This window comes from Schistocerca serialis, chromosome 3 (genome assembly GCF_023864345.2).
Source record: "Schistocerca serialis cubense isolate TAMUIC-IGC-003099 chromosome 3, iqSchSeri2.2, whole genome shotgun sequence".
Lineage (NCBI taxonomy): Eukaryota > Metazoa > Arthropoda > Insecta > Orthoptera > Acrididae > Schistocerca > Schistocerca serialis.
The window spans coordinates 423,093,097-423,107,360 of NC_064640.1; the positions used below are offsets into that span (position 1 = coordinate 423,093,097).

The 14,264-nt window shown below is 38.8% G+C and overlaps 1 protein-coding gene across 1 annotated transcript in view; it reads left to right on the forward strand.

The window, feature by feature from the left end:
• Positions 1-14,264, forward strand: part of LOC126470301 (protein purity of essence) — a 475,244-nt gene that overhangs the window by 422,058 nt on the left and 38,922 nt on the right. Inside the window, exons 71-72 of the mRNA XM_050098072.1 lie at positions 4,053-4,229; positions 4,372-4,563. Coding sequence (XP_049954029.1) covers positions 4,053-4,229; positions 4,372-4,563 — 369 coding nt within the window. The remainder of the gene's footprint in view (positions 1-4,052; positions 4,230-4,371; positions 4,564-14,264) is intronic.

Here is a 14,264-nt window from a genome sequence, read left to right on the forward strand (position 1 = left end):
AAGAAATAAGAAAAAAAAGGACATAGACTTGCATCAGTGTGTGTTTCTCCAATGTCTAATAAAGCGTTTCTCGTTTCTTCCATTGAGACTGTCTCAGGTTTTTAATTTCTTAATAGCAAATATTTTCTTCATGTCCATGATTCATAACTGTAACAGTTGTCCTTCAGTACAGTCATCGTGATGTTCAAAAAATTAATGACAACAAAATTCCTAAGAGGTTCTATAAATATTGAAGCGTAGTAACTACCCTAAGTTTGCACACTTTGACTAACTTTAATTTCATAATTTCACTTGAATTTGTACTGAATTATGTGAGTTTTAATTTATGCCATGAATGAAAAGTATTCTCACAGAAATTTAATGTATAAAATCTGCAAGTTTTGTGCTCTACATCTTCCACAACACTTGATTGTTGAAATAAATTTCTGAGTGTTAGTGATGAGAAATTTCTTTCGATATTACTTGCACTCTGCTGTTGTTGTTGTTGTTGTTGTTGTTGCACTCATTATTAGAAATATTAGTCACAATTTCCATTGTTTATTTTAATTTTGAACCGTCTTTGCTTTAAACAGAGACACAGTTCTGTGTGTCTGATTATTGTGGTTTTTACTATGTGTGCATTCCTTTCATCCTAGAAAATTGCCACTGTTGACTCTTTCCGAGATTAAAAATGAAATGTGAAAATTATAATTTCTGTTGCACCACAGATAACCGGGGGGAGGGGGGGGGGGCAGTTTGTTCATATGTATATGACCTTTGTTAAGGTGACCGTCCTCTAGTATGGAAGTGAGACAAGGCTTGTTCCAGACTGAACTTCTAGTAGATATTACATTGAACATGCTGAGTGAATAGCCACTTTCAACATCATATTCATTGGGAATCTGTTGCACTGCGAATAGTTTCATATAACTGGAAATAGCACAAGTCCTCCTGTGTACAAAAAGGACAAACAAATGGATCCACAAAATTACAGACTTGTGTTGCCAACTTCATGCTGTTGCCGTATCATAGAGCATATTTCGAACTCAGTTATTATGATATGCCCAGAGTAAAGAAGCTTCAAAGAATCAGTATGGTATCAGGAAAAGCCACTTTAGCGAAACACAGTTTTCTTTGTTCAGACATTATGTACTGCAAGTAGTAGTCACAGGTAAACAAGTTTTTGTAGATTTCCGAAAGCCATTTGTCACATATGGGGTTTCCCAATTCCCAATGTCAGGTATGCTATTGTCCTTCACATATGTAAATGATCTTTCATCTAATACACAACAAACAGAATTAATGCTTTTTGCAGCAACAGAAGAAATTGTAAACAAAGTTCTTGAAGTATCAATGATTGATTTCTCTGCAAATGGTCTTGCCCTCAGTTCTTTTTAAAACCTCTGTTCAGTTCTCCACATCTAGGGGTACTAGATCAGCGATAAGTGGAACACATGGCAAGGAAATAATGAATAGAGTGGAAACGTTCAACATTCTTAGGTGTCCATGTTGATGAGAATTTAAACTGGGAAAAAGCACATTTTGGAATGCATAAAACAACATAGTTCAGCCACATTTGCACATAGATTCATTGCAAATTTTGGGGAAAGACAAATCAGCAAGTCGACATATTTTCATTGAATAATGTAACACGGAATAATTTTCTGGAGTAACTCACTTTTAAGAAAGTCTTCATTGCTCAAAAACATATGTGTAGACATCTGTTTAATACTGGAGTCAAGCTATTTAGAAGAATATTGGGCCTAGGGAACCAGCCATTTATGCTGTTTTTTAATGTGTTACTGGCACTTACGTAATTGATATATCTTTAAGAATAATAAATAGTAAAAAAGAACCTAGGTTCAATTTTCGTATTTACTTTAGTTCTTTAATAGACCACAAATTTTAAAATAATGATAGCAGAAAGTACAATTTTCCTCTCAAGAAAAAAGTGTGATGTGATTTATCGAATAATTTCTTCCTCTTGAGCTTCAAAAATTTCTTTCGCACTAGACGGACGTGACACATTTGTAGCAGAATTACAGCAAACTGTGAAACCTAACGAATACACACATGAAATTATGTCAATGTAATCATATTGGGTCAGCCATTCGCATCAGCAGCTGTTCTGTTCGCTAATGTTTCTTTCAAAATAGTTCTAGAAATTCGCAACAGAAGGCAGCACCAGTCAAGGGGCAGGTCATGAGACATGCATATATCGTTCTCATACAGAATGAGTCCAGTTTTCACACGATAAGTGGCTCATACGGTGAGAAAATTGCAGCCTGACCTACGCTTGGGTTTGGTCTCCAAAGTGTTAAGGGTTAGGCATTCTGACCACTGTTACCCAGTATATTTTTTCCCTTGTGAAATTTTTTTGTAAATAATCCACTGCAGTTAAAAAGGGACAATGCTGTACATAATTACAATACCAGAAGGAAAAACTACATTCATTACTCCATGTTAAGGTTGTCGTTAGTCCAAAAAGGGGTATCCAGTGCTGCAACTAAAATTTGTTATAAAATGTATGACAGATAGCAAAGCAAAAGTTAAAACCAAACTGAAAAGTTTCTCCTTGACAAGCTCTCCTGTTTCATAGAATAGTTCCTCTTACTGTAACGTGTAAAAGGTGATGTGTAGGAATTACTTATCATTCTGTATATTTAATTTATATGTAATAAATTAAATAAATGTAAATGTTCAGCATGTAGACATAACAACAAAAATGGTTCAAATGGCTCTGAGCACTATGGGACTCAACTGCTGTGGTCATAAGTCCCCTAGAACTTAGAACTACTTAAACCTAACTAACCTAAGGACGTCACACACATCCATGCCCGAGGCAGGATTCGAACCTGTGACCGTAGCGGTCGTGCGGTTCCAGACTGTAGCGCCTTTAACCGCTCGGCCACTCCGGCCGGCACATAACAACAACATAATTTGTGATGTGAATGTAAAATGACTCATTCCACATCATTTTAATTTATCATGCTTACGATCTATGGAACGGAAAAGTAACAGACACTGTATCACATTGTCAGCTTTTGATCATATCGGTTTTGCAGATACAGATTGGCTAGTATACTCCGGTGTATGAAAGTGACAAGTTCAACAGAGATGAAAGTAATTTAATTGTGCATAATACAACCACTAATATTCTTAATATACATAAATGATTTATCAGATATGCTCCACACACCATTAGATTGTTCACTAAGGGTGCTGTTGTCCATAAGAAAGTATTGTTGCCAGTGGAGGATCATGACAAAATGCAGAAAGAATTGAACAAAATTTCTGCTTGGTATATTGAATATTAGGTCTCTAAATGTAGAAAATGCCAGATAATATCCATAACAAAGTCAAACAACCCAATAGTATAATATTACTACATTAATGGTGAACATCTGGTGCATGTCCCATTATAACAATATTTATTGATAATGTTAAGAAGCCATATGAAATGTGACCAACAAGTAAGGTCAGTAGTATAGAGGGGCAATGGAGGCTAATGTATGTTCTGGATTCTGGGAGTGTACTGAGTAACTGTAAAGGAAGTCTCATACAGCACTTGAGTTCCACCAATTCCAGCATACTGGTGCAGTATTTCAATCCTTTGTCAAATGTGTATGACAGTAGGTGTCAAAAATATCACAGACTTGCTACTGGATCATAACAAATTGGTATAGGCATATGAAAGTGGTAACAGAGACATTCAGGAAACTTAAGTGAGAATCTTTGCAAGAATTGGAACCTTTTCTTGCAAAATGCTGGAAGTATAATACCTTATTTTAAGGAAAATGGTATAAAACTTTTTATCATCTGTTTTGAGAGTTGGGTGTAGTGTGAGAAAATTAAAGCAGATGCCCCCCCCCCCAACACACACACACACACACACACACACACACACACACACACACAAAACAGGTTTGAAGTGGGAAGTATGTAAATTATATGTAGATTAATCCATTATTCAGAACCAGAATAATTACTTAATGAATTGATAATAGGATAATACATTTCTAAACTTTGTGAGTATGTCTTGAAATTTGTGATTAATGTCCGTATAATTACAGGGTAGAATGGTTGGGAACCCATATGCAAGCACAGAACCAGGACTTGGCCCTCTGATGCGTGATGTGAAAAATAAAATCTGCCAGGACTGTGAACTTGTGGCATTATTAGAAGATGATAATGGAATGGAATTATTAGTTAACAACAAGATAATCAGTCTGGATTTACCAGTGAGAGAGGTAAGAGAGTGAGTGAGTGAGTGAGTGAGTGAGAGAGAGAGAGAGAGAGAGAGAGAGAGAGAGAGAGAGAGAGAGACTAAAACAGAAACTTTACACCCACTACATATAGGTTCTTTAAAAAACTTTCTCTTTTTTAATACAGGTTTACAAAAAGGTTTGGGTTGCAGAAGGGGGTGAGGGTGATGCTATGAGAGTTGTATACAGAATGCGAGGTCTTCTTGGTGATGCTACAGAAGAATTTGTGGAGACTTTGGATGCCAAAAGTGAACAAGAAGTAAATGATGAAGATTTGTACAAGATGGCCAATGTCATGGCTGACTGTGGAGGCTTACAGGTATGTAATGATATAATGTATTATGCCCTGCAGATTTAATGGGCCAATAAAATAAGTATTTACCTTTTTTGACTGCGTTCATTACGGTATCATATTTTATTACTTAGATACATGTGTCATTTCCATTTGATATGCACCCTTATTTTCCATAAAGGTACTTCAAGCTGGCATCCAACATGTGCCTAATGATAGTGCTTAATGGACATTTTCCAAACTACCTCAGTGGTTACCTTTTTTGCTTAAAATGGTACATGTATATTTTATGGCACATTTGTTTTGTCCATCTTCCATATCACTGTACAGGGTCGAGCAGAGGAAACACGTTTTGTAAATTACTAGTACTCAGCAGGAACTGGGGCTATTCGCCTTGAACAGCATCAGGCAGAGAGCTCATACAACGCAGTTGCAACTACTATGGAGTGTGGAGCCTTGTGTGTTTGTTGTCGATCAATTGGTGGGTATTTTTGAAACAATGGTTCTGTAATCACAGTTCAACATCTTTCCTGTTGAAATTTTGATATCAAATGTCAAGGTGCAGTCTCAGAATGAAACACTCTACTCAAATGAGCTGAGGTGTTTTGCAACTAATGGATTTGTGATGAAGGAAAAAACCATCTGGTCTTCCTTATACAATCCAAACTCTGGAAAATATAGATAGAGTGAAAAGAACAGTCCGAAATGGCCAGTTAGGCAATAGGCTGTAACACTGGGTGTGTCACATCATTTACTTCTTTACATCTTACCTGATGATATCAACTTTCACCTATAAAAATAATGATTGTCATACAGCTAAGTGAAGGGGATTCTGTGCAATGCAAAGAATTTTGTGACATAACGGACTCAATTCTTACGGAAGATGCGGAAATACTAATAATGATGGGTGTCAGAAGTCTATTTCCATCTGGGTGACTATGTTAATGTACAGAGCTGTTGGTACTGGGCATCAGACAGCTCATGTGAACTACACCAAAAACTACTCCACAGCCAAAACTTTTTTTTTTTGGGGGGGGGGGGGGGGGCTGCAGTTACTCTGACATCAGCTTGCTACATTGAAATGTTAAATAACTTCATGCATTCAGAACTGAAAAGGAATTGGATGAATATGAGATAAATAGATAAATGTGGTTCCAACAAGATGGTGACATAGCTCTCACTGCCAGAGCATCTGTGTAAGTGATTCGACAAATGCTTCCTGGACATAACATTTCATGATTCAGTGATTTTTCTGTGACCTGAAAATTTTCCAGGCATTGTTTTCCAAGCCTAAGTAATGTATGTAAATTAAAAAATGTAATAATAAATTATTTTTAATGCAATTTTTTCTCTAAATGAAGCAGTAATTGTTATTCAGTAATGAAAAACAGGCATTTCCTCTGCTCCAACATGTGTGTATAGCACTCAATTTGCTACATGGAGAAAGGGAGAAAAAATTAATAGAAGAAAGCTATTATGGCCTCTGGCATCATGTGACACAAGATTTAGTATACTTTTGTTGAGGAAATTTGCTGATTAGGACTCAAGTTGTTTTGTCAACTATTCATTAATATTCTCATTTCTATTTTTGTTTAGAAATTATAATTGCTACTTGCCAAATCTGGATTGTGGGAGGCCAAAGCATATCTATGAAGACTGTTGTCAAAATGCTTCAATGTATATAGCTATTTGCGAGCATGTATCACCATAATTGGCTGCTTCACCTTTTGTTCTTAGTAATTCAACAAAGGTCAAATGTACAATATTAAAACTTGATTTTAATATGAGTTGCATACAATCCATCACTAGCTCTCTGTCACAGGTCTAATAAAGACTAGAAATAAGTTTTATTGTTTGCTTTATCATTGATTCATCTGGCCACAGCAAGCACATCTACTTTTTTTTATGGTTTCTTTTGAAACAACTGAAACCTGTGCTTCATAAGCTGAAATGATTATGAGCCATAACAAGTCAACTATCTGACACCATAACAAAAAAGTACTAGTCACACTCATTACAATGAGTAACCATCAATGGAGTGTTGGAGTGTTCTCCTGTCCACCAGTCACACCAGTTTCAAAACGAAGCATCACTATTGTAAAGCTTCTGATGGCAGGTCTTAGTTACTTGGCTCTGCTTATGACATAGCCTCCTTACACAAGTGTGCTCCAGTGCAAGGGCCCACCCATTTATGGTGTTTGTGACATAAACATTTTAGTGTGTCATAGTTTATAAGTGCATTTTATATTATGATGACAGGATATCTGTAAATTGAAGATGTGCTTTCTGTCTTGGGCAATGACAAGACAATTATAGTAATTTCTGACAATTTAGTGTATTATTTGGACTTGTGCCTAAACTTATAGCCTGTTCTGTGTAACATTAGGTCTGGCTCATGCTTTTTAAGTCTGGAGATCAGCCAGCCTCATTTTACGATTGCCATTTTTCATTGTTCTATTTCTCATGATAACAAAAATTTCAGAGCTAGTTCATAAAGAGCTATTGGTGGGTTCATTGATAAATTTTTTAGTCTTATCTTCTTTTAAGCAACACTTGTCTCATAATAGTGATGTATGGACACTGAAAACCTAGCTGTCATGTGCCCACTCAAACATATCATCCTCATCATAAACATCTGCACGACTACTCTGCATTTCACACTCAAGTCCTTGTCAAAGGTTTCATCGAACTACTTTGACCATTTCTCTCCTGTTCCATCCCCAGATAGCATGTGTGAAAAATGTACACGAAAATATTTCTGTGCAATCTCTGATTGCTGTCATTTTATTACAATGACCATTTCTTCTTGTGGTGGTGGTCATTAACAAAATATTTTCGCATTTGGAAGAGAAAATTGGTGATTGAAATTTTGTGGAAAGGTCTCACCACAACTAAAAACACCTTTGTTTTAATGAACGCCAACGCAGCTCCCGAATTGTATCAGTGATGCTCTTTCCCCTATTTCGTGGTAATATAAGACAAGCTGCCCTTCTTTGAACTTTTGATGATGTCCTCCATCAACCTTATCTGGTAAGGACACTACTCAATCCAACAATACTCAAGTGGAGGACAGGCAAATGTAGTGTAGGCAGTCTAGTAAATTTGTTCTGCCAGCAAAGCAGAGTTTGTTGTTTGCTTTCCTCACAACATTTCCTGTGTGAAGGTTCTAATTTAAGTAGTTCCTAATTGTAATCCAAAGGTATTTAGTTGAATTGACAACCTTTAAATTTGTGTTACTTATCGTGTAACTGAAATTTAATGTATTCCTGTTGTTGTTTGTAAGGAGGACCTCACTTTTTATTTATTTATTTATTTATTTATTCTTATGAGACAGTTGCCACTTTTCTCACTATACAGACATCTTGGCTGAATCATTTTGTAATAGGTTTTGATCTTCACCATATGGTAAATGGTAGCATCATCTGCAAACAATCATAAATGATTGCTCAGGTAGTCTCCTAAATCATTTATATCGATTAAAAACAGCAGAGGGCTTATAATACTTCTCTGGGGACCCAAGATATCACTTCTGTTTCACTCAATGCCCTCTCTTCATTTGACATCACCTGTCAGGAGCACTCATTATGTCATGTAAATAATGGACCAGTTGTGTTATACTAGAGTTTCACTGTCACCATAGTGTATGCTGTTTTGTCACAAGTCACTGTACTGGAAACAAGACACAAATTTGAACTTACCCCAAGAACTGTATTCCATGCCTTGTCCAAATTAAATTATTACCTAATCCAACTCTGTAGCTTCCTTGAAGACAGAATCCCAAAAGGAAGAGGTGGATGTTGAGATCTCCTCATCGATGTAGTTCATGGAATGCCCTATATCACGACAATGTTTGGCCACGGCTGACTTGTCTGGCTGCGATAAGTGTGTGTATCTTTGATGTTCCACACACCTCTCATGAACGGAGTGTGTTGTTTGGCCTACATTGTTGGACAACAATTTCCATAAGGAAAGCAATAAATTGTCCTTTACAGAGCCAAGTAAAGCTGCAATCTTCGTCACCTTAATGCTGTGTTTCTCGAGAATATGGCCTGTCTTCAAGGAAAGAGAGCCCACATAGGCCAAAAACCCACTTGACCTGAAGGAATTACCATCTTCTTCCCCCATCACATACCTGCATTCTAGGTTTTACATTGAATGCTTTACGAATTTGCTGCAGAGAAAATGCATTTGCTTTAAAAATGCTCTTTAGATGTGTGAGCTCTTCTTGCAAATTATCTTTATTGGATATACAGTGCACCCTGTGCACTAAGGTCTTAAGGACACCTGTAGTCTTTGAAGGGTGATGGCAGCTTACTGGCATGTACGAGGGCATTTCGAAAAGCAAAGATACGATGGCTCGCAGTCCTTCAATAGAACATTTATTTAGAAAACGTCAGTTACATCTTATTAACTGGATTATCTGTTATTTTTTGACATAATCACACCCGTTATCCAAACATTTGTTAAGTTGGTGCACAAGCTTTTGTATCCCACAGTCATAGAAGGTTGCCGCCTGTTGTCAGAGCCACATTTCAACTTCATCTTTGATCACTTCATCGTCGTGGAATGATTTTCCACCAAGATGTGACTTCAGGTAACGGAAGACATGGAAGTCGGTGGGCGCAAGGTCCGGGCTGTATGGCGGATGGTCCAATATGTCCCGTTTGAATTGTTTGAGTAGTGCTTTGGTTACAAGCGCTGTGTGAAGCCGAGTGTTGTCATGAAGCAAGCAGACTCCACTTGTCAGCATTCCCCTGCGTTGCAAAGTCTGGCAATATGCAGCAGCATTAATTGTCGTTCCAGGAGGCATAAATTCCAACAGGAGAATGCCTTGTCTGTCCCAAAAAACAGAAGCCATGATTTTCTTCGCTGAAATCGACGTTTTGCATTTCTTGGCTTTTGGTGAATTCGAATGGCTCTATTGCATTGATTGTTACTTGGATTCAGGTGTATGGTGATAAACCCACGTCTTGTCACCTGTCACAATGTGATCAAGGAACTCATCACGTGCTTCAGCATAGCATGTGAGAAAGGCGAGTGCAAAGCCCTTCCTTTTTTTTTGTGTTCTTCCGTTAACAGTTTTGGAACCCAGCACGCACAAAATTTCCTGTGCCTAACTTGACAGTCACAATGTCATAAAGAGTTGTCATTGACACGTCCGGTATGATCTGATGCAATTCTTTCAATGTGAGACGTCTATTCGCACGAATTGCTTCCTCCGTTCTCCGAAGAAGGGCATCAGAGATCACAGATGACCGACCTGTTCTTTGTTCGTCATGGACATCAGTCCTACCTTCAGAGAAATGATGACACCATTTTGTTACATTTTGTCAATTCATAATGTTCCCATAAACAGAAAAAACTTCTTTGTGAATATCCGCTGGTCGCTGACCTTTTGCATGAAGAAAATGTATGACAGAGCGCACTTCGCATTTGGCGGGATTCTGAATCGGTGCAGCCATCTTAAACACGACCTACTCCAACCAGAAGCAATGTTCAACTGCCGAACAACTGCGAGGAGAAAGCTAACGGTTCAAGGTTAACACCAGTGTTGCCAACTTGCTCGCCAAAACTCTTCTGTTCCTCTGGCGTACGGTGTATCTTTACTTTCCGAAATACCCTCGTAGATATAGATTTTTGTGTGTGTGTGTGTGTGTGTGTGTGTGTGTGTGTGTGTGTGTGTGTGTAGGTTTATGATACATGGCATGTCCTAATGTGCTGTCAACTTTACAGTGAACAACAACATCCAAAAAGGGGAGGCAGCAATCTTTTTCTATTTCCATAGTAAATTTGATACTAACATGTATAGAATTCAGATGCTCAAGAAATTGATGTAATTCATCCATCCCATGCGGCTGTACCACAAATGTGTCGTCCATGTACTTCCAGAAGACAGTTGGTTTAAAACTTGCTGAGTCCAGGGCCTTGTCCTCGAAGTCTCCCATGCATAAATTAGCTATCAGAAGGGAGAGGGGAGTGTCCCATAGCAACTCCATCAATCTGCTCATAAAATTCACCATTAAACTGAAAATAACATGACAAAAGCAAATGTTCAAATAAGACCATGATGTTCTTATCAAAATGTTGGCTGATAAGAGACAGAGTCCTTTAAAGGTACCTTGGTATATAGTACCACATCAAAACAAACGAGCACATCCGTACTATTTAGCCTGATTTTGCTGAGTCACTGAATAAAATCCATAGAATTACGAATGTGGTGACTAAATTTTCCTACCAATGGTTTTAATAAGGAAGCTAAATATTTGGCAGAAAAATATATTGGTGAGCCAGTAGTGCTCGTTACATGCCTCATGAACAGATCCTCTAGAAATTCATCCTGATCCATCTTGTGAACTTTAGCAAGCCCATAAAATCTCTGTGCTACTGTATCTCGCACTTTTAAACTTCTTATGACTTCCTTTTGTAGTGATGAGACTTTCAGCAAGGCAGCAGTCCTTATTGTCACCTTGTTGTTGATCTTCCGGTATGCACCCGAACTAGGTAAACCACCTATCTTGGACAAATACTCAACAATAGCACACTTTTCTGCAGGAAATTGTAAAAGTCTAGATTGGAGCTAGTGGCATAGTTCATGTTTTATGCAACAATGTTGTTGATGCTTATTATGAGGTGTAACAGGAACGATAGGGAGGGCGTCAGCTGCTGGTTCTACACAGCCGATGAGAGAGTGGCGGGCAGACAATATGTTTGGAAGCAACAGACATTGTAACATTCTCACATCAGTACAGAAGCAAAATCCACTATTTATTCAGAGAGAGAAAAAAGCTACTTTCTCAAGTCCCACTGTAACCAAAACCTCAGAAATTAACATATTTGGAAGAAACAGCTAAATATTTGTGACAGCAAAGATCTACCATAGTTCAATAGAAGTCTTTAATTTTTATTAGTAGGAATATGTTAAAAAAGTACACATTTACCTAGGAGCTTTTAAAAAAAAAGAAAAAAAAGGTGTGTCGTCTTATACATGGGTAAATATAAATACGGTAAGTGTTTGGATTTTTCCATGCACTGTTAGAGAGTGGTATGGTAGAGAAATGATCTGAAGATGTTTCAATGAACTCTCTGCCAAGCACTTAAGTGTGAATTGCAGATTAGCAATGTAGATGTCTATTTATTTTTGTTCTTACCATGTACAAACATTACAACATGCTTATCGTAATACACTGAGGTGACAAGAAGTCATGGGATACCTCCTAATTTCATGTCTTACCTCCTTTTGCCCAGCATAGTGCAGCAACTCAACATGGCATGGACTCGACAAAATGTTCGATGTCCCCTGCACAAAAATTGAGCCATACTGTCTCTATAGCCATCCATAATTGCAAAAGTATTGCCAGTGCAGGATTTTGTGTACAAACTAGCCTCTCAGTTACGTCCCATAAATGTTCGATGGGATTCACATTGGCAGTCTGGGTGGCCAAATCATCTGCTTGAACTGACCAGAATATTCTTCAGGCAAGTCACAGACAGTTGTGGCCTGGTGACATCATCGTTGTTTGGGAACATGAAGTCCGTGAATGACTACAAATGGTCTCCAAGTAGCCAAACATAAGCATTTGCAATCAATGATCACTTCAGTTGGACCAGAGGACCAAGTCAATTCCAGTTAACACAGCCCACACAATTATGGAGCCACCAACAGCTTGCACAGTGCCGTGTTGGCAACTTGGGTCCCTGGCTTTGTGGGGTCTGCACAACACTCGAACCCTACCATCAATTCTTTCCAACTTAAATCAGAACTCATCTGACTAGGCTACAGTTTTCCAGTCATCTAGGGTCCAACTGATACCGTCACAAATCCAGGAGAGATGCCGCAGGCAGTTTCATGCTGTTAACAAAGCACTTACGTCCATTGACTGCTGCCAAAGCCCATTAAGGCCATATTTTGCCACACTGTCCTAACAGATGCATTATTTGTACATCCCACATTGATTTCTGTAGTTACTCACACAGTGTTGCTTGTCTGATAGCACTGACAACTCTAAACAAACGATACTGATCTTCATCGTTGGATGAAGCCTGTCAGCCACTGCTTTGTCTGTGGTGAGAGGTAATGCCTGAAATGTGGTGTTCTTGGCACACTCTTGACACAGTGGATCTCAGAATATTGAACTCACTAACAATTTCTGAAATGGAATATTCCATGCATCTAGCTCCAACAACCATTCCGTTTTCAGAGTACTAAATCCCAGCATGTGGCCATAATCACGCTGGAAGCCTTCTCAGATGAATCACCTGAATACAGATGACAGCTCAGCCAATACAATGTCCTTTTCTATCTTGTGTATGCAGTATTACCGCTGTCTGTATATGCACATATCTCTATCCAACTACTTTTCCGATGTGTATTATACATATAATACAAAATATGTAGAATGCGTGGTTAGATGTAAGATAGGGCTTGATGGCTCTAATCTTGCCAAGTTAAGTAAATTACTTTCTTCCTCCCTGCCATGTAAAGGACTCTACAGATCGGAAAGCTATCATTGTTGCCACTGTGTGTGTGTGTGTGTGTGTGTGTGTGTGTGTGTGTGTGTGTGTGTGTGTGTGTGTGTTGGTGGGGGGGGGGAGGGAGAGAGAGAGAGAGAGAGAGAGAGAGAGAGAGAGAGAGAATATGCCCACAAGTTTTCAGTTTGGCTGTGTTATGCCTCACATAGAGTGCTGTACAGTCATTGCATCATAGCTGATATATAACTTGGCTGCTTTCACACATGGCTCTTCCTTTTTTGGGTGGGAAATGCCTGTGATTGGACTGTGATGGGAATTGGTGGATGGGTTTATGGGACAGGTCTTGCACCTGTGCTGACCACAGGCAATTGACCCATGAGGCACAGGATTAAGAGCAGTAATAGGGACAGACAAGGACATTTTCTAGGTTGTGTGCATGGCAGAACACTACTCAAGGTGGTGTGGGTAGGATTTGGACAGGATATCTCTCACCTCAGGGCACGAAGAGAGATAATCAAAGTCCTGGTGGAATATGTGGTTGAGGCTTTCAAGGCCAGGGTGATACTGAGTGATCAGAGGAGTGTGGCCAGTGGCTGTTTAACAGAGGAAGAGATGGCACAGGAGATGTGTTTATGGATGTGCTGGATGGGATATTGTCCATCAAAAAAAGGCTCTGATAAGATTATCGGTATATTTCGACAACTCCTGCTCTCCACTGCAGATGTGGTGTGTACATGTGAGGAAGAAACTTTTTGACATGGAATGGGTGACAGCTGTTGATGGAGGCACTGTTAGTGGTTGGTGCACTTCATATGAAATGTGTACTTATGGAGCCATCTGAGGGGTGGAGATTAGTGCCTACAAAGGTGGCTCACTTAGTTGAGAAAGACCAGGTGAAGCAAATTTGGAATTAGGTGATGAGGTTATGGAGGAAAGTGCAAAGGCTGTTCTTGCTGTGACTCTAAATCAAGAAAATGTCATCAGTGAATCTGAACCAGAGAAAGGGTTTTAGGTGTTGATTGGATGGGAAGGATGGCCTGTAAATAAGCAGGCATGGGATGGTAACATGCAAGTACGTATAGCAGTACCACAGATTTGTTTATACATTTGGCCTTTGGAAATGAAATAATTGTGGGTCAGTATGTGGTTGCTTGAAGGATTAGGAAAGAGGTGGTGTGTTTGGTATTGGAAGGGCATTGGAAAAGGTATTCCATGGCGGCAGGGCCATAGGCATGGGTGGATTTTAGTGTACAAGGACG